Consider the following 25928-nt stretch of genomic DNA (forward strand, 5'->3'; position numbering starts at 1 on the left):
TCACCATGTGAATACATATTTTGTCTGGTCTTGATATGAGTTTTTGATTGTATGAGGGTTGGTATTTGTTTGACACAACACAGTGGAGCGCCTTATACTGTATTATTTAATAATTACAGATCCCCTCTGATGAAAACCAAGTTTTTAACATCATGAATATGTCCATATGGTGTTTGAGACATATTGAGAGTGAAATAAGCAGTCAACGCCATGACTGCTTATTTCCACCTTGGAACTGCGGTGAACCAATGACAGTCAGACAGACAGGGATTCATACGTCACAAACCTATGGAACCAATCCCATCAAGTTGCGGGGGCGGGGGGCAGGCAAAATAAACCTGAAACCTTCAGCACAGAGAGCGAGACCAGAGCCACACTACCACTGTGTCAGCCACTGCCAGTTACAAGCTAACAAACAACACAACCAATTAACTATGCTTACTGCTCTGATGACATCCCCTAGTTGCTGTTTGGGTGCATAATAAACTCCTGAGTCTGGGTGTGACTGAGGCTCAAACTTGTGGCTGAGTTCCTCCGATGTTTCCTTCTCTAACCATCTTGATACTCTTTGCTCTTTCACCTGTCAATATAATGCAAGCGTGTGGGCTCAAGGCCTGGTGTAGAATTTCTCAGTTAGGATGTAAGTGTAGATGTGCTTCCAAGCCCAGTTTTCCTTTTTTTCAATTCTTATTTGGGGAAACCATGTAATGATAGCAGAGTATTTTTAAATATTAAAAACATATCTGGAGAGGAACTTTAAAAAAAGCCCCCCCTCAGTCAGTTACCTCCACAAATAGAATCTGATTCTGTCTAAAACACTGAAATTGTGTTTTAGACCCTTTCCCACAAATGCAGTTCAGTCTGTGGAGATGAGCAATGTCCTTCCTCCAAGAAGTGTTCACAACTAATCACCTAATGTACCGAACGCTACGCAAACTCCGAGAGTTGTGCTGGAGGAGTTTGTGAATGTTGCTTCTGGCTGGTGTGAAATACTTGTCATGATAATTGATCAGAATCCATTTGGATGCATTAACGTTTTCCGCTGAAAGTAATTCAAAGCAGGTAAGTATTGTTCTGAAAGTGAGCAATCAAATCACATTGTGACTCAACTGCAGAACAGGACTAGATGACAGCAATGAAAATAACATTTTTCCTGTGTATGTTGTGGTAAGTGAGTAAGTTTCAGGTGGTGATTTCCTCTCATGCTAATCCTTAAACTAGGTATAAACTGCTGTTTGTGTCATTAGAAAGATAAAATGTTGGCAAAGCAAAGGTGCCACATGTAAAAGCTTTTCTCAAACTAGGTGCCTGAAAGCCAAAATTACTGTTGGGCTCCATATGGTGACAGAGAAACAAAGTAAATGTTGATAATATGTGTCTTGTCTTTCTGTTTCATAGGAACCTGGCATCAAACTCACTGGAACACATCTCCTGGAGGGTGTTTCATTTTCTACCTTTGCTCAACCTGTGAGTCCCTTTAAATTGAGAACAAGGATAGTCTCACTCATTAAAATATAATTCATATTCAGCCAGGCTCTACCTGTAAAAGAAATAATCTTACTGATTGGGTTGTAGATCAACAGGAGCCAAAGAAAAAAGAGAAATGTATTAGCCAAATTTGGACAAGAAGATCTGCAGCATGTCAACTCCTGAGAAAACATGTCCATTAGTACAAAACGCACAGGACATTAATGGTTAGTCCCATTTGTGCCCTCAGCACTCCGTACAGTACGGTACTCAGTGATTTGGTCCCGTCTCAAAAACACAGAAGAATAATCCAGATGGTATTATTTTGTACCTGTCATTAAGAATCAAATGGCTCTTCAAAAGTAATTTCCATAATTTCAGAAAGTGTGTTTCTGTCCACATGTTCTTAAGTACATTTACAAAAAAATTCTGAGTGGTAACACCTTTACAGAAAAAAAGGTTGAAATATTTCTGCCTTGCTATGGTTGGAAATTTATTGTATCAATAAAAAGAAAATATGACAAAGTGCAAGTGCACTCTTCTGCAGAATTAGCCCCACCATGCAACCGTCTCCTGATATTTACCTATGTACTTGTTTTGATAAGTGATGGTGTCGAAATTAACACAGGAGGAAATTATCTCATGTCACAAATCATGGCTTGCATATTGCAAAGTTGTTTTTTTGAGGTATAAAACAAGACAAACCTGGGATTTTATTTTGCAAATAGAAATAGGCTTTTCTGCTCTAAACTGACATTATTATGTGCATCTCTTAAGCGTATCTTAAGTGAATCTTTAATAAGTACAAAGATGGAAGTTTTTGAAGGTAAATCTCTATTTATTAGTAGCTCTGTCAGTGGCCTTTTTTTATATTACTGGTCTTTCACTACACTGACCACAGCTCGATTGACAGCTCGCAATTTATCAGAGGTTATAACACATAAGGTTTTTGAAAGCTCAGAGAAAATAGAATCATTTTTGAACATATAAGTAAGAGGGTATGAAAGATTATTTTTGTCCTCTAAGGTAGAATTCTTCAAGGATTTATATTAGAATTAAATATTTCTAATCTTCTAAGTTGATTTTAGTGGTTTTAAAAGGAAACACTTTGAGAGTGTGTTCCATCCTAACTTTGATGTGACATTCATTCATTACAGTGAGCCAATACTGTTGAACATCTTACATAAAAAGAGCATGTTTTGCATTGAATAGAGTCATGCATTAGTTTCCCTGTGGAAATTTCATTTATAATATTTGATGGTTTAAGGCTCTTGTCTGCGTTTTCTTGTTTAAAAAAAACTGATACAAAAGGAAATATTTTTCTCTTTTATTTTTCCCCCTCAGGGTGTTGAGAGACAATCCTCTTGTTTGCTCGTGTGATCTCTTCTGGCTGCAGCAGTGGCAGCGTAATGATCGCGGTGACGTGGACAACCAGATGTTGTCTTGTTTCACTGACAACAAGGAAAAACCTCTCAACACTTTGGTGATAGACAACTGCAGTGAGTTTGGGTTTAATTTTGATATCTGTAATGAATGTTTATCCTAAGATGTGCAAAACATTTAAATGATGATCAGATCTCATTAAAAAAATAAATATTTCATTTTACGTTATGTTTTATTTATCAGTGCAGGAACCAGAAAAAAAACTAAATCAAACCAATATTTGCTGTGACCAGCCTTTGCCTTTAAAACAACACGGATTCTCCAGGTTCACTTACACACAGTTTTTAAGGTACTTCGCAGGTCTGTTGTTTAAGTATCTTGGAGAACTTGTCACAGTTCTTCTATCTCAGTGTCTTCTGTCTTTCATGTAATGCCACATGACTCATGAAGTTGAGAGCAGGGATTGGGGGGGGGGGTCAGACCATCTGTTGCGGGACCTTGTTCCTCTTGTCTCTGAAGATAGCTCTCTATGACTCTGGTTGGATGTTTGGGCTTGTTTTCATGCTGCAAAATGAAAATGAATTTGGGACTGGTCAGATGATAAGACTCTAAACATCTAAAGTGCTTTAAACTATTGCACAGTACTGTATGTGCAGAATTTGACACTAAAAGCCTGTTTTTACGTTTATCTGCTAAAGTGGAAAAGTGTTTCTGTTCTCACCTCAAATCTGAGTTTAACGGGTGTTAGTGCAAGAATGATTTAATGACTTCACATCTAGTTTTTAAAGCAAGATAGTTATGTTATAGATTCTGGTTTTCTTAGTGAGGGAGAAGGAGAATGTTATTTTCTTTTTAATCTTAATTTAACATTTTTTGTCGAAAAATCATATTAAACAAAAATAATTGAAAGCAGAGTAATTTTCTTTCTTTATAAAATATAAAAAACGCATCTTCATCCAGTTGAATTGAAAAGAAAAAAATCAAAATCATTATTATACGTATTAATGCCTTCCACAGGCAGGTGCAGTGAAACGCAGGGAAGAAATTGGCTCAGTATTGTTGCCTTAATCACATCCTGTTGCCAGGAAACATATTAGAGAGTCTTTGGCCCTGTGCTGTTTCCCCGAACTGCTAAAAAGGCTCAGCTCAGTTGTACCATGTCATTAGCAACCTGTGCTCGTGGCTATATGCTCATGTTGTCTTCTGTTGCTCTCAGGTCTGCCTGAGGTGAGAATTAACTTCTCCAAACGCAAGATTCAAGAGGGAGGCAACCTGACATTCGAGTGTCAGGTGACAGGAAGTCCCACTCCCAATGTGAGATGGAGAACTGATAAGCTCAAGTCTCGCTTCTTTACCCAGGTAGTGAACATTTTTTCAATATGTGATACACATATTAACAAAGTAACAAATGATCAAGGTTGTAAAAACAATTTCCCACCATGATATACAGCGAAGCAAACATAATATCCACATTATCAAGTCACCGAAGTACCGGATCAAGCTTCGTCACATCGACCAGGTGTTATAGTAATTTATATTTCCTCTGCAGCCTTTGTCCATATAGAGAGATTAAGTTACAAGTTACTGTATTCAATCAGCAGACAGCACTTAACTTTTCTTCATATGTCAGACCACAGGCATAAAAATCTTACTCATATACTGTGATTCAGAGGTTTGTCAAACACGTAGGCCTCGTTGTATACACATCACATTTATAATGTGTCCGTCTGTCTTGTGAAGAGGGGTCCCCCTCCCCTGTTGCTCATCATAAGGATTCTTCCATTTTCTTTTCCCCTTTAAGGTTTTTTGGTGATTTTATTTTAGTACACATGATACACTCAGGTTGTGAAAAGTCTTAAAAAGCAGTTAATTCAGTTTCCTCAAAAAAGGCCTTAGAAGGTATTAAAACATCTTACATTTAATTTACAAAAGTCTTGAATATTTTTTTCTTGCTTTGTGTAAGCAATAGTATGTGTTATACAATGTTTTTGTATCAGATTACAATCTGAGAAAATATACACCTATGAAGTAAAAGTGGGATTGTTGTGACAGTACATTGTGTCTTTTTCAGCACCGTCAGACTCACAGTAAACACTGTCACCACTGCTGGCTGCAGTAGTTGGGAAGCTCAATATCTCATAATGGACAAGTGTCAACTTTAGCAAAACCTTAAATGAACTTGAATTATTGAATTAATTATTGCTGATTGATAGGTTAAGTGCTGTCTGCTGAACTAATTGAGGAATTCATCATTTCTTAATTGTTATCATCTCTGTCGAGGTTGCATTGATTTTCTGTTAAAATTATATTATTAAGAATTATTGTAATATGCAACTTGTCATATGACTCGTCAAATCCAGCTTTAACCAACTCTGCATTGTTTCTAAACTCAGGATTGTTACTGTACATGTTTCTCTGACCTTGTAAAATCACATCCACACCTTCATATCCTCAATATTTTTGTGTAATTTAACCATAAGCGATTGATGCCAGAGCTGTGGAAATCCCTCCCCCCTCACTTATGCTGCTTTGAAGATTTAGTTAAATATGTTTTCTACCACTGGTTTTTAATTATCCCTGGCTGTTTTTGTTCATGGCTGTATTTGTCTGAGGCCACGTGTCTGAAGGACTTAGTTATCTATGTTTACATTTTCTTGAACTTGTCATTTCTTTTTTTTAATTTCACCATTTTTTTTCCTTTTTTTCTTCAGATTTAAGGTCTTTGCATCAACAGAGCTTCATTTAAAATTATATAAACAAGGTTCAGTTGGCTTCTGTAATCTATTGATTTACAGCAGAGTAAATTGGGTCCCACTTCATATACCTCTAAGTGATCCAGTAGTGACTCTGTAGCTGTGACTCCTCTGGATTAACCTCCTCTGCTCTTTGTGTGCACTGTCACCTGCTGCAGGAGAGAATCTGGGGCTCCACATTAGAGCTGGTCCTTTACCTCACTAACGTTTCCTCCAAAGACAACCTGCGCAATCTCACATGCGAGGCGGAGAACCAAGCTGGGCCCAGGGAGGACATGGTGCAACTGGACATTGAGTGTAAGTGCCTGCAAAATAAAACCGCACTCCTGAAAGCTCACAGCCTCAATACAAGTCGTCGGGCTTAATGGAGGTTAGGGCGAGAGCACACTGGGGCCATTTTTCTAGTGCAGGCAGGGTGGACAGCCAGAGAAAAGAAAATTGCACTGCACTGATTTCTTCTAAATGCCCCTTCTACAAATACGAGTATGTACCCACCATGCTTCTAATGGAGCTCTCTGTCATCTGCCACTCACTCTGGCAACCTGTGAAAAGTGTTAAAATAATATGAGTGAAGTGCTGCAGGTATGGCTTGCCATTTAATGCAGGGATACAATGCGAGGACAAAGGAAAGTGAACTTACCTCTCCTTGCTCTTAAAGAACTCCTTCACCCCATATACACTGTACTGTTCTTAATTACACTTCCAGCTTGACCCAGGAGGTTTAGTATTGTTTCCTCTTTTTAGATGCATTAGCGCATCTGGAAGTAGAGGAACACTGAGGAGTGACAGCACCCAGCGGTCCCACAGAAAACACAGTGAGACGCATTAGTGATACATTACTGAAAATACTGCCCAAACAATATCATATATCACCAACTCAGTGACGCTCATTAGAAAATAAAGCCAAAAAGAGCAAAGGCGCCAATCAGCTGAAGCCAAATGCACGAGCATCAAGGGACAGATAATGAACATCAGGAAAATGGGGCTGATAACCCGCGCGAATATCTGATTTGAGCCTGTGCTAATGGACTTTTCCCTCCTACTCCGGAAAACCGCTTCATCTGCAGTGATTGGCAGTCTGTAAATGCGTTAGTGCAGCTAATCTATCAACATCAGCCCCCCTGGTGGACGGACACTCGTTAACCGCTAGCCCTTTAATTACTCTTAATTACCTCCCAGAACAGTGGGTGTTTACTGCTGAGTGGCTCTCTGTGCCATTGATTCATGGTACGGTAGCTTCCCTTTCACAGAGCTTTTCTGAAGTCTGTTTTTTGCAACAACATTTTTTTTAAACTTTAAAGTTTAAAGGTGAATTCAGCCTAATTTTTTATGTTTATTTTGCATGCAAAGGTTCTGATTAACTATGAATCTGCCTGCAATGATGTCAGGAATCATTTCGTGTATTTGCCACATTTTTTTTCAAAAATGTTTCCATTGTCTAATTCTGCAGTGAAGTCTGACAACTGGCAGGCTCATTAAACATAATTCTAGCCTTCCTTTTATCCCCTGCAGTGAAATCCTTGTGTGAGATTAGTAGAGGTCACTAATGGATGATTAGTTAAATGTGATAAATAGCGTTAATTCTCACTCGGCGTAACAGACTTTAGCCCTGAGTAAAGAGATGTACGCCTCAGTATCCTCTTAGCGCAGCACTTTCTGAGGCGGGGTCATGGGTTAAGAGCAGCAGAATGAGGGGTCTCTGCACTCGAGAGTCGCGTTCGATCTAAACGAGACCATTTCCTGTAACTTCATGTCCAGCTGAGCTTCCAGGTAGCTTTTGTGGTCAGGGGCACGACGACGACCAGGATTCATTATTCATAGCAGGTCACAGGTTTGTAGTACAGATGGAGAACATTGATTCGTGGAAACTCACAGGGAACCCACAGGACACTTGACTCACCTTTATGTCTCATACAGTATGATCAAGGTGCACATTCAGCATAAAATCATGACAGATAGGTTTGTGTATTTCTTTGAGCGTCTCTGTGTTTTATTAAGTGTCTCCATTTTATGCTACTTAATACTTCTACTTCCCTACATTTATCTGACAGCTATAGTTAATTGTTACTTAAATAAATTACGTAAATTTCACATTTAAAAACATATTGATTGGCTCAAGTTTTGGATAAAACTACCAAAAGTCATATGTTGTACTTTAAGATCCATCTCCAGTAGTTAAACCTACAACATTAATGTACTACATGTCAATACGACATCAATCATACAATAACATAACACCAACAGGCACCATTCTGCATAATGAGCACTTTTACTTTTGATGCTGTGGTACATTTGGCAGCTAATATATAAATAAAATGTTCAATGCATGGGTAGCCTATTTTATATTATATAATGATATCCCACTCTTAAAACAATAGGTCAACATTTTTGGACATATGCTTATTCAAATTCTTGCTGAGTTTATGGCTAAAATTGAGAATGGTATCCGTCTTCTTGGCAAAAAAGCAAATAAGCGTTGATTTTCTTAGTTGAACAGTTTTCAGCTCAGGAGAAAAGCAGTTACAGTCTGCTGCCTCTCTAACTACCCCTGAGCTCTCAAATCTGTCATCTCCTAACAGTTCCTGTCAAAATCCTCTTCCTGCGAGACGCTGTGCAGCAGCATTACTGGTGCTTCCCCTTTGCCGTGGATGGCAACCCTGAACCAACCTTCACCTGGCTGTACAATGGCAAACTACTGAACGAGAGCGCCTACATGTACACCCAGTTTATCACCGAGTCATCTGACGGATCAGTGAAACACGGCTGTCTCTTCCTCAACAAGCCCACCCACATCAACAACGGCTACTACACGCTGATTGTGGAGAACACACTGGGAAGGGATGAGGCCAATGCCACGGGGATGTTTATGGACAACCCCTTCGATCCACTCGACGATCCTGAGGGGGTCATTCCTGGTAAGTTCCTGAAATTGTTTTGTAGCTGCAGGATGTTGTTTGTTTTTTCCGAGCAGCAGGTCATTACAAACAGAGGAGGCCATTAGTGCAGCTAAAGGAGAAATCTGTCTGAATATTTCACCATTTTAACACTGAATGGTCCAGTGTTGAAACAATCAGTTGTTTAATTGGTGACACTTCACAGTAAGGTCCACAACATACAGAGTCATTACAAAGCATCGGGTAAGGAACAAATCAGGAGTAGTATCTAAATAACTCTGCATCGAGGACATAGGAAACATTATGTAAGGATTACCTCTTAGAGATGTGTGAATCAACATACTGACCACTTTCTTAATGAGTCATTCCTGATGAAGTCTGAATCAGCTGCTAGCTACTCACTGATTACTAATTACTTGGTGCAAGTGATTCTTCATTCATTGTATCATCCTACAAAACTGGACAAGTGGCAATTAATTCCTTAATGACAAACCAGAGATAGAAGGATCCTTCCTCATATTCTGTGCACATTTACATTAATATTCACATCCGAACGCCTTATTCTGTACAATTAGTGACGCTGATGCCTTAAAACTCAATTATAAACAGTGTATAAACTACTATATTAGTTTAATAGCTTTTTATGTGTTTTAATACATTTGTAGATTTGAAAGGCAGTAACTCGCTTTCACCAAGTGCATCAAGTATTTACATTAACAAAATGCCTTTGACTCTTAAAATTATTTATTTGTTTAAACAAAAATTAACCAATGACATTACACAATTATGCAATTGCACCATATAGCCCCACTATACACGATACACCACAACTGAACACAAGTGATTATTATTAGTTGCAGTGTTGATTGGCACAAAATAACCATAGTACTCTGCATGTAACAAATACAGTATATGCAAACAATACCACATCATTAAAATCACACGTGAAAGTGAAAAAATGAAAATTTAAATCACATGAAATTAAAACATAATTCTAAATATCTCTGAATGTCACAGAGCGACAGGTCGTGGTGGATGGATTTTACTTGATTGGAAATTTTTCCATTGATAGATTAGAAGGGAAATTACAGTGTTACGGCAGCCAACTCATATAAATAATCAAACAGATGAGAAAGATAAGAAACATTTGCATTATGAATCCAAATGTATGTACAGCACCTAATGTAGACTAGATAAACATATAATTACAAGGTCATACAAGGAGCTTGACTGTCACTGCATATTAAACTGAATTATCTATACATTTATTATATAGTATGTACAAAGGAGAAGGAGTAGGAGTTAAGAGGTAGTAATACTAGATACCTGCCCCTGCCATAATAATTTGAGTGGTACTTGGGAATAATCTACATTATGGATGCACAGATGGTACAGATACCGTAGCTCCTTCTTTATCAGGCCATCTTCACTGCTCAGGGTTTCACATTGAGAGAGGTTGTGTGTGAATGCTGGTTAAGTTGCTAAGTAGTGAGCACAGCCTTGAATAGCACAGGCTGCATCTCTGGACCTGTTCAAAGCTCATAAAAGTGTCTGTGCTCTCACTTCCCACATGCTAGTCCTTGTGGATCCAAGTAAGTTTTTAATCGATTTTGATTCTTCTCAACATCTCCAGCATGTCTCCTCAGAACTGCATGAATTTGATGTGATTTAACAAATCTGACTTCTACCCTTCAGTTCCTACAAACAAATCAGACATGGATGTCACAGAGAACCCAGAGAGCCGAGTGTTTGTGGTACGTCTGCGTGTTATCATTCCCAATGCAAATGTAATAACTACAGCATCAACAATGCTACTGAGTGTAACTGCAAATCTACACGTCTTTGTTCGGACAGGTGTCTGTGGCCGTGGGTCTTGCTGTGTTTGCCTGCACTTTTCTTCTCATCATGGTTTTGGTCATTAACAAGTGTGGCCAGCATTCCAAGTTCGGCATTCACCGTGAGTTTGCATTCACTTCTGAGGCTCGATAATTAACATGTTATATTTTGTTTGTTTAATACAATCAAACAAAATGACACGTTGTGGTTTTAGGAAGTCACTAGCCTGGCAAAGAACTAGTAGCTGCACATAACTCACTGCAAAACCACGACTTGTCATTTTTATACTAAGCTAAGCTAATTTCTCATATAACTCTCAGCTGGAAAGTGAGTAAGTGTTGAACTATTCCTTGGACTTGTTTGAATATAGTTTGGTAATTATTATGAAATACTCTCTGTTTGCTGAATGATAAGCAAATCAGCTCCTGGTTGTAGCTCCATAGTTAATGCACAGACATGAGAGTGGTATCAATCATCTAACTCTCAGCCAGAAGGCAAATAAGCTCATCTCCCAAAACATCTCAACCTTTGCATGGACTCCTTCCAGTTTCACCTGTACTATCATGATCACTTTGAGACAACAGGTTTGGAGTCAAAATAAGTTTTTAGTAGAGACGACTTATGCAACAGGACTTTCAGCATCACTCATATACTTCAATTTCCATATTTGTCTGTTGCTGTTGCTGATGTTGTCCCAGCCCAGAGTCACATCTGAAAATGCATATTTGAACCGGAGAGAGCCACAATCAAACGTCCTGCCAATTTACTGTTTCAAGTCGCAGATGGTTCTTTTAGGCTCTCGTAAGGTAGAGCATAGAAGAGACTGGCTAATATAGGATTTCGACTGAGCTGTAACTTTGCTCACAGGCAGCCGCTGCGTCGGCCAGGCTAAAGTGCCTTAATTACTGCATGAGAACAGTGGCAGAAACCTCCCTTGGCCACCGCCACGTGGTGAGGGCCATTAAAGAAGATGGATGGATGGATGGATGGTAGAACAGCTAGACGTGATATAGCTCTACTCGGACCCCACCCCCTAACACACACACACACACACCCACACACATCTACCCTTCTCACTCTCAAAGTGCCTAAGTGGGCCTGATTGCCTAAGTGGACCCTGCTCCCTGTTTCCTTCCCTCCATTGCCTCTGTGCTCTCTCTTTGTTGTTCCATTTTCTACCATGTTGGACTCTGGGGGTTCTGTGGTTTGCCTTGCTGAGTGGGGTTTTACAATTTGGGCCCCACTTGTTTGGCTTTTAATACATGCTGTAGTCAGGAGTTGCTAACCATTCAGGCTTTGCTATATGGTCATTTTTTCAGTTCAATGTGGCCTGATTGCTGCGTGGTTGATGATGGTGATTATTAGGGCTTGTCATCATCTGTCGCCATGGTACCAGCAAATGTGCTACCAAGTCGGTAGCGGAAAGCGTCGATTTCTCAAAGGGGGAAAAATGGGTTCTGAATTACTCCTTTTGATGGGCCATTGTAATCACAAATGGTTAGAGACTGATTAGGTGTTACATATCTCTCAGCTCTGCTTGTTTGCGCCCCTCCCCGTTTCATTAGGTTCATCAGTTTTGGGTACAGAGGATGACCTGGCCGTGTCGCTTCGTTTCATGAACTTTGGAACAAGCCCGCCTTCCTCAGATGAGGACTCTGGTTTATCCAGCTTTGTAGAGAATCCACAGTACTTCTGCGGCATTATCAAGGACAAAGACATGTGTGAGTCTTATTTCTTACCTTGTTTCCGCTTCGCATATGTTTGATAGTTTGTTTCTGAATCCACACCGAAAAAAATCTGATGAAACTTCAATGTCTTGATTGTTGGTGGGTTTTTTTTGCAGGAAACATTTTTTTATGTGCATATATGGGTCATTTCTCGTTATTTGTTCATTTCTGTAATATTTCTACTTGCCTGACAATTACAATAAGCACAAGAGACATTTCAGAAAGGACAACAAAGTGCTAAGAACTATGATGATAAGAATGTGATTAACCTTTACTACAAACAAGACATCTGAAGTTCAAGTCCTCCCAGATGCTCTCACCCAGATTTTCAGACCTTTTCTGTGTTGTGTAATCAGGTGTCCAGCATATTAAACGACAGGACATTGTGTTGAAGTGGGAGCTGGGTGAAGGAGCGTTTGGCAAAGTCTACCTGGCAGAATGTGCCAATCTGAGCCCCGACAGCGACAAGATGCTGGTCGCCATTAAGGTAAGAAACTGTTTCGAAAGAAGTCTTGATGTTAATTTAGGGTTAGGGTTTTATTCCTTCTAAACCACTCTAGACTTTAGCTCAAAGTCTACATGTAAAAATAACTGTGAAAAAGCAAAAGCTAAATTTTATTACAGCAGCCACAATGAGGAAAAGCACAGCACTTAAACTTAAATCTTCCACTTACTGAAATAACATCCTGCGGTTTCAGAGTGAGACGTCTTTGTTAAAGGACAGTCAGATGGTTTTTAATACACAGCTCATGTTACAACATGTTAATGCAAACCACAGCCAATAAAAACAAGACGATGAATCTTTATCATCCCATTAATCAGACATATGCTTTTATTGCAACACATCATTACTCATGAGAAGTTGTGTAACAAGGAGTTCTGGGTCCCATTGAACAGAAACTCACTGGGAATATACAAACCACACAAACGGCCTCACTGTTTTCTGCTTTTAATGCTCGAGACTGTAAACTTTTCACTTTAAGCCCAGCGACCAACAAGTGCTGTAAGATTGGGACATGAATGTTCATCAGATATGCAGGATTATATGAAAATATTCAACTTGTACTTTATTTGTATTTTGCTAAATCATGTGTGTTTTTTTTCCTGTCATCCATATCCATCAGTTTTATTCATGTTATATGGTTTAAAAAAAGAATAAGCTGCGTGTTCATGTAAATGTATGATCCTCGTGTGGTCACAGACGCTGAAGGACGCCAATGAGTCGACCCGGCAGGATTTCCAGAGGGAGGCGGAGCTGCTGACGGTGCTCCAGCACCAGCACATTGTGCGATTCTACGGCGTCTGTACGGATGGAGAGCCGCTGGCCATGGTGTTCGAATACATGCGGCACGGAGACCTCAACCGCTTTCTTCGGTATGTAGCAGACCTGCTCATGAAATTCAAATTCAGTTTTCCACAACTGTCCAACAACTGTCCATTCCCCACTGAACAAAATGTTTAACACTGAATTACATTCTGGATTTTACAATGTTGTTTCATATCTTATCTCAAAACATTAGTCCTTGATTGTCTTCCTCATCTCAATAACTGATGTTCTAGAGGTAACATCTCCTCTTATTTCCAATCAACAGTATCATCTTAATCATAGTCGTCTTCCTAAGCTTCCTAAGAACAGGTTTTACTAACAACAGTAACGATGGCTCTGTTCTATTCAAATGGCCCAGTGTGACAGTGAGCCAGCAGGACCCTGAAACTGCAGCAGCTAAATGGAATTCAGCCATCATTCATTATATTTACTCTAAAGCTGAAATGATAAATCAATTAAACAAATAGAAAAATAATCTGTAACTTCAATTTGGACTCCGTAAAACTGTGAGGTACATCTTCCAATATTTTCTTCTAAAAATCAGCAGATTAATTGATTAAAAGTAAAATAATACAATATAATATAATATAATAACAATAATAATTAGGTGCAGCCTTAAAATACACCTGTGCTTTTCCTGCTCCTCCTCTAATGGAGTTCTATGCACTCCCAGGAAATTTTAAAGTGTATTAATACACAGTATTTGTCTACATTTATAACTTATGAAGACATTTTTTATATTATTTACTGTTTGTACACCAGCCTCCACTAATGCTAAATGACCAGCAGTGAGAGACTGTGGTTGTATGCCGTCAGCTTCCACGTGTGAATGTTTTTCCATTGCCGACTCTGACTCTGACACACCGGTGACCACACCTCTTAAAGCTGCTGCGAGCGGCCGTGCTTCTTTCAGGCGACCTGATGTGTGCTTAAAGGTTAAAGCCACTTATCTGACTTCAGTGGACCGCGTGTTTCCAGCGGTTGCTCAGCATAAGCTGTGGATTCTGTGTGATTAAGTGGAAGTGAGTGAAGCATAAGGACGACTGTGGGAGAGTTTGTATTTGACTGCACAGTTACTGATATTTGTGATGTTGTTGCGTATTTTAGGTCTATTTGGATGGGTGTAAGATAGTCAGATATTTAGAGATAGTCAGTGATTGAAATCCCCTGGAAAAGTGTCTTTGTTTACAAATCAAAAATTTCAAATAAATTCCCACTATTTTTGTTATAGTGATTCAAACACTTGCCTGTCTTTACTCACTGTTTCATCTTCCCTTTTCTCCCACTTACAATTCATGTAGTATAATGTTACAGTAAATTCAGGCTGCAGTCAATTATATAGAAGAATATTTTGTTTTGCTAAATCAAAACTGAAAGAAAAAAAAAAAAAGAAATCTTGTTGCATTCCAGGCAGGTTTTATATTTAAATGCAAAAATGATTCAGAGCGTGTCAGTGGGAAAATATATAATTTACAAGATGTCCTCACATCATAATAGAAAATAGAGTGAATTTCAACTGTGGCAGGATTTTATTTGAATGCTGATGCACACAGTTAATGACCCGATTCAGCACTTAAGCAGAAATAGACAAGTTTCCTTGAACCATATTCTGAACTAATATGATATCTCAAGAAGATGTTATGTAGCAAATTAGCTCATATAAACACTTGAATTGTTGTATGACACGCTGACGGAAGAGCTTTTAAAACATGTTCTTTCCATCATTTAAACTCAAATTTAAAAAGTTTAGAAAACTCCAGAGAGGCTGAGACAATGTTGACCTATCAGAGCTCACTTGGCACCTGGGAAACCATCTGACAAAACTGTTGGAGCAGACGCAGTTGATGCTGTCTGCCAGGTGTCCTCCACAGGAGACAGATTGGGAATGAAAACACACACACACACACACACACACACAAACACAGGGATGCACACAGACCTTGCCTGAGATATATGTTCACGAATGGATGGAAATCGCATTTCCAGCAGACAGAATGGGTGAAATGTCTGAGGGCCCCCACAATGCAGCTGCTTTCCCACCCTGCCACCTGCCTCTTAAACTAATAGTGATTGTATAGACAACTTCCTTTGTAAGGAGGGGACAAAGTGGAGAGGAGAGATATTAGGATGGATGGAGACACATCATCTGTGATTTGCTCATTTAGCCTGGAGTTAGATGTGAGAGTGGGTGTTTATGATCCACAAGAACAACTGAAGGGGTCAATGTGCTCTGCATCTCTGAATTGCATTATTGCAGATCAATTGGAGGCGTATTACAAGCCTTGTGTTTTCTATTAACCATCACTGTTAAATGGCTTTATTATGGCACGGTCACACTGACCATGTCTGTAATGCCCTTGAGAGCTCATACGTATCAGAAATGTTCAATCTGCAGATTGCGTGCTGAGTTCATTGTCTGCAGGTCAACCAAGGTTGATGCCATAGTTACCAACATACTGAGAAACCTACCCCACCGCTTGAACAGCAAATAGAAAGGGAGAAGAGCAGCAGAGGCCAACATGTTCTGTTCTTTACATTTGAAAATATATAGGGTCCCCTCCACACTTCACAGGGGGCAGGAGTTCAGCTCTTAGTGCAGGAAATAAAACCAATTCACTCACAGTGTATGATTATAAACCCACTGAGCTGCATAACAGTCTTTTCTACAAATAAGGAAAATATTCTGTCATCTAACAGTGGCAATGAGGGACAATGGTTTGAAACTAGCATATAAATCAGACAACTATACACCCGTCTGACCTCAAAGATACTTTAAAGAAAGCAATGAATCTTCAGAAGTGACATACAGTAATCATAATATACCAGCTAAGTATTCAATGAGCCTCTTCATGAGAAACTTTTTTGCAGTGATGACTGAGCCTGTGTAACCAGCTGAACTAAAGATGGAGATATTTCAAGCTGAAACAAAGACTGAATAACTCAGGACAATCCAGACCTGTTACCTCAAAACAGGTTAAGATGAAGAGAGATGGTGAATTTCTTAACTTCAGCTGATAATACTTTACTTAAATAGCTAAAATGGAGTATTTTTACATTGCTGTATTATTTCTCTGAAATTCAGGTCTAAATCCTTATTCTTCTGCTGCCTGGGTCTAATATTTCTCATTTCCCCTGTTGCCTAACAACTGTCTGAGAAGAAATGTCATTACAATAATGTGGCTCGTGCAGCTTTGATCCTGAATCACTCACTCGTGTCCCCTGTGTCTGTAGAGCGCACGGCCCCGATGCTCGTATCCTGGAGGAGTCCAAGATGCCGCCGCTGGGTCAGCTCACTCTGCCTCAGATGCTGCACATCGCCGCCCAGATCGCCTCAGGCATGGTCTACCTGGCATCACTGCACTTTGTCCACCGTGACCTGGCAACCCGCAACTGTCTGGTGGGAGAGGGGCTGGTGGTCAAAATCGGAGACTTTGGCATGTCGCGAGACATCTACAGCACAGACTACTACCGAGTAAGTGGAAAAGACAAGACTGTGTTTGTTCTGTTAACCCAGTGAAGGTTTGTGGTGCTCAGAGCCCTGAAAAGTGATTCAAAAACTCACCAGAAACAAAGTCCTGATTTCACTGTTTTTACTGAAAGTAGTTTCCACAGAAAGATTTGTTACTCTTTACTCAATCTCATTATTGCTGTGAAATGACCTTAGAGACCCTTTTGTTATCTTTTGGTTCCTAATGCACAGTAATGAACAATCCAGTCATGAGTAAAGTTAATTAGCTGGACTCACAGGCATCTTGTAAATTCAACAGATCTTTATAACTGAATCTGTGAGTAAACCTTTGCATTTGTAGTAGTTATTAGACAAAGTTGGCACAATCTAAATTCTCAACATATTTGAGCCTCTTTTCTGAACATATTGTGATAACTGTGTGAAGCTTTCAGTCGGAGGTTGTACAGCGTTATATAACTATCTCTGTTAGTTTTGAAGGTCTTTTAGACCTTGAGTACAAGACAAAGCTGGCAAACCATCTCACTCTGGCTCCTGCACTGAGAAAGAATTACTGTATTATAGAGCTGAAATGATTAGGCGATAAATTTATTAGTTGATCAAGAGAAAAATAATCTGCAACTATTTTCAGAATTGATCACTTGTTTGTCATTTTTCAAGCAAAAAAGGAAGGGACTCAACTCAAAACATTCTCAGGTTTTTCCTGAGACATGTTGCACGTCATAATTTTCTTAAGTGAGCTCATACATTTTGATCTGTTGGTGTATTTAACTAGTAACCTGTGGGAAACTGAGGCGTACTTTATCGTATTTATAGTTTCTGGTGAAGGTTTTCAACAGTGCTGTGCCTGCTCGCATTTCTCAGTTTAAAAGGCCTTGGTGATTTGAGCTTGATTCTGATTTGCAGAGGTCGTCTCTGTCACAGGATGATTTAACTCTCCAGCAGATTCATTACTCTCCTCACATGTCACTGAAACAGCTTTTCATGCATTCCAGTCATTAAGGCCACATTGATGGACAACTGCTTTGAGAACCCACACATTTAAAAAAAAGTTACACACCAAAGAGACAATCAAAACTGATTTTGGCAGCAGTGAGTTTTCACATTGAACTGAACTACAGTGAACTGAAGCTCTTTTGGAAGTGAAACCTCTTTTTGTCCATGATGTCTGCCTCACATTGATTTCAAGCTGCTCTTCATATTTGTTATTGATGATTCAAGGATGAAGAGGAGCAGGAATCTGTTCGAGACTTGCTTAAAAATACTTAACTAAAGGAAGGCATGTCTGCTTGATTCTGTGAAAAGGCACAGAGTTCATCTTTTGACCTTTTAGTGTTAAAATAATGAGAATGCTCTATATTAGTTTCCATTGGATGAAGAGTTAGTATACGTTGCCTCGTCTCCCTCTTCAGGTTGGTGGACGTACCATGTTGCCAATCCGCTGGATGCCCCCGGAGAGCATCATGTACAGGAAGTTCACCACGGAGAGCGACATCTGGAGCTTCGGCGTGGTCCTCTGGGAGATCTTCACCTACGGCAAACAGCCCTGGTACCAGCTGTCCAACAGTGAGGTGGGTTGGGATGGAAAGTTATTCAACAACTGAAGTGTTATTGTTTTTTGACACATAATTAATTCTGACTTTTTTGTAGTCTTTCTTCTTTCATCGTCAAGTGTTGCTTAGTTTCATCAGTCTTATTGTTTCTAGTCCAAAGAAATGCACAAACAGGGGTCAGTTCACCCAAATTAAATCTTGTGATTTGTAGCCATCCAGGAAATTTAGGTTTTTATTTGCTTTAGTTTTTCTGTGTTGTCTGAGTAAAAAGACAGTGGAATTTAATCTGTGCTGCTCAAAACACTGAAAAATTGCCACCATGGACGATTCACAGAAACCACCAGTTGTCATTTGAACTGTTATTTCTTTGTTTAAAAGTAGTTCCAATTAAAACTGTTCACCAAATAAAACCAAATGCATCTGCATGGCTAACCTGGGTGACCTGCAGCTTTAAAGGAATAGAAGTTTCAAATAGAAGCCAGGACTGTGTGCAGCATGAACAAATAAAGACCAGGCCCTAATAAATGACAGGTAAAAAAAAAAAAAAAAGAATTCATGGAGGTGGTTTCCAACACCACCAGTCATTTCCTCAGCACTAACTCTGTGCCATGTTCTCACCACTCTGCTGCTGCTGCCTGATGCTGCCCTGATGGATGTTACGCTTTTGTCAACAAAACTCAACACTTCCTGATGTTTTTTCACATTAGAAGCCTGCCTATAAAAGGAAGCTGGAGACTTTTAATGTGAAAACTAATTTGTGGTGTTGTGGAGCGCCTGATATAACTCTTGCTGTGTTGATGGATTTAGTGCTGTAGAAACGGACATTATACTGAGTATATAAAGGGAAACTGGAAACATGAGGGAAGTTTTGAGTTTTTGAGCATTAACTGGTGAGCAGAAGATCTTTCTGCTGCTGAGGTAAAAAAAAAAAAAAGGTGCCGGCCATTTTATTGAGAATTTACTATATTTGCTTCTTCCTGAGAGTTAGATGAGAAGATATTGACAACTAGACACCAGGAATTTAGTTGCCAAGAAGTAGCCCAGCATATTACCTGTTGTGAAACACAATTTGTAATTTTTACATTTAGTTTTTGTACATATTAAACAAATGAAATGTAAAGTGCTAATTAGTGAACTTTAGAGGAGCTTGTAGTCTGATTTTTCGACCTTTAAATGGAGCCAGGCTAGCTGATTCGCCTGTTTCTAGGCTTCATGCTAAGCTAAGCTAACTGGCTGTGTGCTACAGTATTTATTGTACAGACATGAGAGTGGAATCAATCTTCTCATCTAACTCTTGGCAAGAAGGCAAATAAGCCAATTTCCCAAAATGTCCAACTATTGCTGCAAACCCGAACATGACGTACATTTAGATTCAGTGTCACTTCACTTTCTGAGGATAAAATTATCTCCATAAATCAGTGTTGAAATCATAGAACAAAGAAGTTCATTATAACTGCAGAACTTGCCTGAGAATCATTATGTTCTTAAGTTTTCTTCAGTATCAAAGAAATCCAGTGATGGTTTTCTCTGCATCCATGGGTACATCAGGAACAGGACCTGCTAACGGCTAATTCATCATAATTTTAATGGTGCCAACTGATCAAAATGTAAACAAATATGGGCTAAAAAATACAACAGGACAACAACGAAGTAATTTTTTGTGTGTGGCCAGTGTTTAGAAAAACCTAGAGACTGACAGAGGATCTTACTCTCTGCTGTTGTTGACTGAGTTTAGTGTTTTGCTCTCAGGTTTGAACCTGACACTATGTGCTCAGATTTCCTGTCAGACATTAGAATTTATTTTGGCATGGGGTAATTGAATCTGATCTGAAAACCTCAACAAATGAAACTGAAAATATCTGAGTGGCTAGAGGCTTGTGCATGAGTGGATAAATGTTTTTGTTGTGTGTGTGATTTGGGTGGAATTTCCCTTTAAAAGTGGACCCCTCGTTTCTTTCTGGTATTAGCTTGTTACTGATTTATCTTCATGGTTCTCGCTGATAAGAGTCTGAACATGTGGAGTTAGTAAGTCAAACAGATTTGTAAATGGCATTCTTACTTGTTTTGGTGTTTTCAGCAGTACTGGAATGTAACTAAGTACATTTTCTCAAGTACAAATATTTTCTTTTCAAGGTACTTCATAACTTTACTCTACTACATTTCAGAAGCAAATATTTCAACTTTTTACTCCACTACTATTATTTTACAGCTTTACTGTCAGTTATATAATCTTCATACTGTACATTTTGCTCATAAAACATATGAAGAGCAGAGAAAATATGATGAATTGTTTAAGATTAAACTACTAAATAGTAAATACAAGTGGAGCTGAAACGACTGCTCGAGTTATCAATAAGTCGATTGACAGAAAATGAATTATTTTGATAATCTTTTAAGTCATTTAAGTCAAACATTTCATGGTTTCAGCTTCTCAAATATTAACATTTGCTGCTTTTCCTTTTAATTATTTTAATAACTTTTAACGTTTGTAATCATTTAGAGGTTTGGACAAAATAAGCGTCACAAAGGTGCCACTTTGACCTTCGTGCCAGGCGTCTCTCTGAATTTTCTGAAGCTTTACAAAACCAAACACTCAATCGATCAGTTGAGAATATAAACAGCAGATTAATCCATAGTGAAAATTATCACTGTTTGCAGCCTTAATACCTCATCCAGCTACAGCAGTAAATTGCATGGATAGTTTTCTGCATTCAGTACTTTTACTTTTAATACTTACAGTACATTTTCCTGATTGTACTAACATTACTTTTAAATGCATGACTTCACATAAGTAAAGGATCTGAAGACTTTCTCCACCACTGGCTTTCACACTTGTATTGTAGTTGTAGATGCTTCAGAGTGTATGTTGCTGAAGTTTTACTCAGCTCTTAAACTAATCAATAAGTTCATAGTAATTAAGGGCAGTCCAGTCTAGCCCTCTCAGCTCAAGCACCAAGAAGTGGGACTCCATTGTAACCACAGCGGTGCTATTAAAGCACGAAACCCTCTCTCCTTTCAAGAGGAGGGTAGATCACTTTTCCCTTGCACTCAATTCTAATCTCATTGGTTTTCATTTTTGCCCAAGGCCAATGAGCTGTAACCTCGTTAACCTAATCTGTCTCGGCCAATGAGGGACAGGTGAAATTATCATGTTGCCTAAACACGCAGTGGCGTAGATAAATCATCCCAAAATACTGACCTGGCATGCTGTGGCGACAGCGGCCATTTTGGGGCGGCCATTCTCTCTGTCGAGCTGTGAGGCCAAGTGACGGCTCCGTGCTGACAGGCCTCTTCTGTTCACTGGATCAGGCCAAGGTTAACAACGGGGAAGAGGTTGAGTCAGTAACCCTTCAAATGGAGAGCGCAGGGAAATCCTCTCTCTCATCCTCGACAGTGATTTATTCACTGAGCAGCGGGAGCGTGTGAACTCAATCAGTCATTTCAGTCATTAGTGTCTGAGCTGGAGGTTATTCATATTTTGGCTGCGCTCATTTGCCCCCGAGGTCTCAGCTAATGGACACATATCTGCAAATCTGCAGATACTGAGGCCATTGTGCCCAAAAACGTGTCTGCTTAATAAAAAAACATTTGTCCTTGGTGCAGGAGAGAGACTTTCTGCATGAATATGCATTTGTTGCAGTATTGTTGTGTTGTTCCGTCCCTGTCTGTATGTTTTAATTTAACCTACCAAGGGACTGCAGATAGAAAGGAGTTATTGTACACAGTCCCTTACAAAGAAAACAAATAAGGGATTATCATCTGGTTCTGCACCAAATTGTACGAACTCATAGATTAACGCCATAAATGTGTGGGGTTCTTTACATCAATTATCAATTGCAACATTATTTCCTGAGGAATTGATGGAAAATATTGAAAAATCTCACAATTTTAAGGAAAGTAAAAAATAAAAAATTAAAAATTTCCTGGATTCACTCCTGCAATCAGATCAGCACCAAAATTTACTGGGCCCATGCCCCGTCCCCCACCAAGTTTGGTGCAAAACAGTTCAGTACTTTTTGTGTAATCCTGCCGACGAATAAACAGACACCAGAGAGAACATAACCTCTTTTCTGCTGGAGGTGAATTGAATTCCATTTTAGGACTCACTGTTCAGAATCACCGGCATCTCTTTCCAGAAACAATGTTCCTGTTACTCTGGATAATACAGAGGAAACATCATGATAGAGACTCTTTGGTTAAAAGTTGTTCCAAAGTCAGTGGATTTTCCACAGTAACAAGGACATTGCCTCAGAATATTGTTTTTATTAAATATAATAATTCAATGTTGTGAGTTTTACAAAGGAAAGCCTGTTCACCGTCATTGGTGGAAATGTCAGAGGCAGACATCTCAACACCTTGACAAATAAAAACAAAACTATTTATATGGTTTCATACTAGAGCTGCTGTAGACAGATACATGTGAAGGTAGTGTTTGAGGTTGTCATGTACAGAACTGATCTTTCTCCACAAGATAATTTTTACAGGGATACCAGAAAAAAAACATTCTGATGCCATTTGTAAAGTTTAACTTGCAAAGTAGTGGTTTGTATGACAGCTGATATCACACATATTGAATCATTTCCTGTTAGTATAAACTGGTAAAATATGCTTAAACATGCACTGTTTATGACAGTACACAATATTTTTTTTCAGTCTCAATATAGCATTATTTGAAATTCCTACCCCAACAGGCCATCGAATGCATCACGCAGGGACGGGAACTGGAGAGGCCACGTACCTGCCCCAAGGAGGTGTACCTGCTGATGCAGGGCTGCTGGCAGAGGGAGCCCCAGCAGAGGATGGTCATCAAGGACATCCACAGCCGCCTGCTGGCCCTGGTCAAGAACCCACCGGTTTACCTGGATATCCTGGGATAAAGGGGCCAAGCCGCTACCAGGGAGCAGGAATCAGAGGCTGGGGAGGTTGGAGGTTTGATTTGAGACTCAAAACGTCTTCTTTGAATTCCATTCGGTTCCTGAGGTTTAAGTTTAAAAGTCTGATTTTTCTTCTACCTATCAAAAGACCGTAGGAAATAGAAATTTCTCCCAGTTGCTGCTTTTCCAGCTTTGATACTTGACGGACAGGACAAACACTTTGGCAGCGACCTTTCTGCTTCAGTTTCGCCTCAGATGCCTGTTTAATTCTCCAGTTTTCTGAAAACCTGTCAAATGTTTACCAAAGTGCTTAATGTTTATCTGAGGTGGGAGCCTGATGAAGGGACATGCATGGGTAAGTGTAACAGTATATGGCTTTTACGTTGCTGGGAATGTGATTTCAGATGAGGGCTTGTCAGGGACTTGTGTCCCTGCAGAGGTCTGTGAGCGGAGCTGTGGAACATTTTATGCAACACTTGTGTTGAAAGGCAATTAGAAAATGAAACGGTTGATTACAAGAGAGCGCACTTCACATGAGTCGAAAGTGAAATCCAATTTACAGATTTTGGGACAGAAGACAGACATTTGTATAGTACAGTCAATGATTCTGGCAAAGTTTTGATATGGGAGGTTGTTTAAAGGCTTTCAGTAAATGTATATAAGCTACGTTGTAAAATCAAAACTTTGGAAAGCTTGTTTGTTTCTCACGTGTCAAATCAAGTGTATCATATGAGTATTTTTCAAAAGCAAGAACAAAATGTCATCTATTAGCAGTCAAAGTGTTTCCTGCTGTATTAACTACTGTGTTTACATTTAATGCTGTTAAATATGATATGAAAAAACCATATACTTCCAGAAAAACTGAGGTTTGACCCGTGGCACTGCTTGTGAGACAGACTCAGGAGTGGTTTTTTGTACAAATGTTAAACATGCTACTGTAACAACCTTCAAAATCAAAGCACTGCAGTGAAATTCAGTACGGGGGGGGGTGAATTTCCATTGAGATGGTTTCAGAGGTAACAGATGGATTAAAGTGAGTGAAACTCCAGGAGGAGAGGGACAGATGGCTCTGAAACAGAGACTGGAGGAGAGGCCACCACCGTGAAAAAAAAAAAGAGGGTGAAAAGACCATTGTGATGCCTTTAAGTGTAAATACTGAATGTACATACTCTGTATTAATGTCTAAAAAAATATATCTTCATGTATTGTTACTCCAGCACTTTGTATATTCTGCCCTTGAAAAAAAAAATAAACAAACTTGATTTAAAAAAAAAAAAAAAAAAAAAATGGCTGCAGCGTGCTCAGGAACATCCTCCACCATCAGTCAATCCATCATTATCGTATGCTTCAGGAGGAACAATGATTTGGGATACCGTCTGTACTTAAAGTTAGACATCTTAACAAGGCTATTCAAGAGCTTTCTATTATTTTGACGAACTAATCAGCAACCTGCATCGTCTCCACGGGATGCTCAACAGACAGTTATTGAAAAGGAATAATCAAGTTTCATATTGCCTCACCGCCGGCCTTCCAACAAACAAACACCCTCCAAAACCAAACCCCTCTCTCTCTCTCTCACTACCACCACCACCCTCCCTCCATCACTCTGTATGCAGAGTGTCTCCAGGGAGTGGTAATGGATTGTGAGTAATGCTATCATCCCTTTCTCTGTCTCATTCTTTCTCTCTACCACCTCTGCTGTGGGGGGGGTGAAAACACTTGCAGGACTCGTGTCTGGCTTATTGTTTCTTATTCTAGCACTCGAGCCTCCAGCCTGGTTGGATATGCAATATGACTATAAATAAGAGCTGGAAATGAGGCCATTTTTAAAGTGGGACTCCTATTAGAGCTTCGCAGTGGGAAACTTTACTTTTTAATCTTGCGCCTCGTCATTTAATGCACAGGATATTGATTTCTTATGGTAATTATTTCTTCTGATTCATTTTGGTCCGCTTACTGCTGATAATAAATCACCCTGTGCACTTTACTATTCATCCTGTAAGGCAGTAAAGACAATGGGCAAGTAGGAGGAGAACCCGTGCACAAAATGTTGAAACCACTGAGACAAACCAAAAAATATAGAAGAGTGGCAATGAAAATAACTTCACTTTAAGAGGTCACGGTTATCTGACCTGAACTGTTTGAACTTTCAGCTACACCCTTTGAGCCTTGAGCTTCAGCTTATGCAGGAAGCATTCTGTAGAATTTAAATTTCCTGCAGTGACATGTTTTTTGGGTTTTTTTTTTTTTAAGGCTCATTTCAAGGCTGCCTGAAAGAAGCATCTTGTCTGGGAATGAGTGGAACGACCTTACATCAGTGATTCTCAATTTAAGAAGAAATCAGCCTTGAAGGCCACGTTTTCAACAACATTAATTGGTTTTTGTTTTTTTTTTTTCAGTCACCAAACAGTTCTTTCTCCTGCAGATAAATCTTAAAGGATCCACATACTGTTGCTGCTCAGACGGTATAGAGGAGTGCAGGGGACCATGCTCTTGTTGTACTGCTCTGCCCTCTGCTGGTCACGCACACACACTGCTCAGACTCAGACCGGTGGTGAAATGAAGAATCTGCCAACAAGAATATATTTTATGTCAATTTTCTTTGTCCAAACTAATCAAAGGACGAAAAATTTGAATAGGTTTCACAA

The 25928-nt window shown here is 39.4% G+C and overlaps 1 protein-coding gene and 1 long non-coding RNA gene across 6 annotated transcripts in view; one reads left to right on the plus strand and one right to left on the minus strand.

The window, feature by feature from the left end:
- The window catches only part of ntrk1 (neurotrophic tyrosine kinase, receptor, type 1), a 64613-nt gene extending 39786 nt beyond the window's left edge, over positions 1-24827 (plus strand). For 2 of the 5 annotated variants that reach the window (XM_071470932.1, XM_071470933.1), the window contains exons 6-19: positions 1399-1467; positions 2812-2966; positions 4067-4209; positions 5762-5900; positions 8183-8518; positions 10075-10089; positions 10193-10251; positions 10352-10454; positions 11899-12054; positions 12417-12547; positions 13262-13434; positions 16619-16859; positions 18266-18424; positions 23098-24821. In XM_071470932.1, coding sequence (XP_071327033.1) covers positions 1399-1467; positions 2812-2966; positions 4067-4209; positions 5762-5900; positions 8183-8518; positions 10075-10089; positions 10193-10251; positions 10352-10454; positions 11899-12054; positions 12417-12547; positions 13262-13434; positions 16619-16859; positions 18266-18424; positions 23098-23283 — 2065 coding nt within the window. In that variant the 3' untranslated portion in view covers positions 23284-24821. Of the gene's footprint in view, positions 1-1398; positions 1468-2811; positions 2967-4066; positions 4210-5761; positions 5901-8182; positions 8519-10074; positions 10090-10192; positions 10252-10351; positions 10455-11898; positions 12055-12416; positions 12548-13261; positions 13435-16618; positions 16860-18265; positions 18425-23097 lie in introns of all 5 variants that reach the window. The other 3 variants (XM_071470934.1, XM_071470930.1, XM_071470931.1) reach the window with 3 other exon arrangements.
- LOC139613919 (uncharacterized) lies at positions 13346-19541 on the minus strand. The gene is made up of 3 exons (XR_011686847.1): positions 18280-19541; positions 16598-16781; positions 13346-13447 (listed from the first exon to the last, which is right to left on the minus strand). It is a non-coding gene; the product is annotated as an uncharacterized lncRNA (long non-coding RNA).
- Positions 24828-25928: the final 1101 nt, after the last annotated feature.

The sequence above is a fragment of the Trachinotus anak genome, unplaced genomic scaffold (genome assembly GCF_046630095.1).
Source record: "Trachinotus anak isolate AG129_WGS33_773 ecotype Australia unplaced genomic scaffold, CSIRO_AGI_Tana_v1 ptg000032l, whole genome shotgun sequence".
NCBI lineage: Eukaryota > Metazoa > Chordata > Actinopteri > Carangiformes > Carangidae > Trachinotus > Trachinotus anak.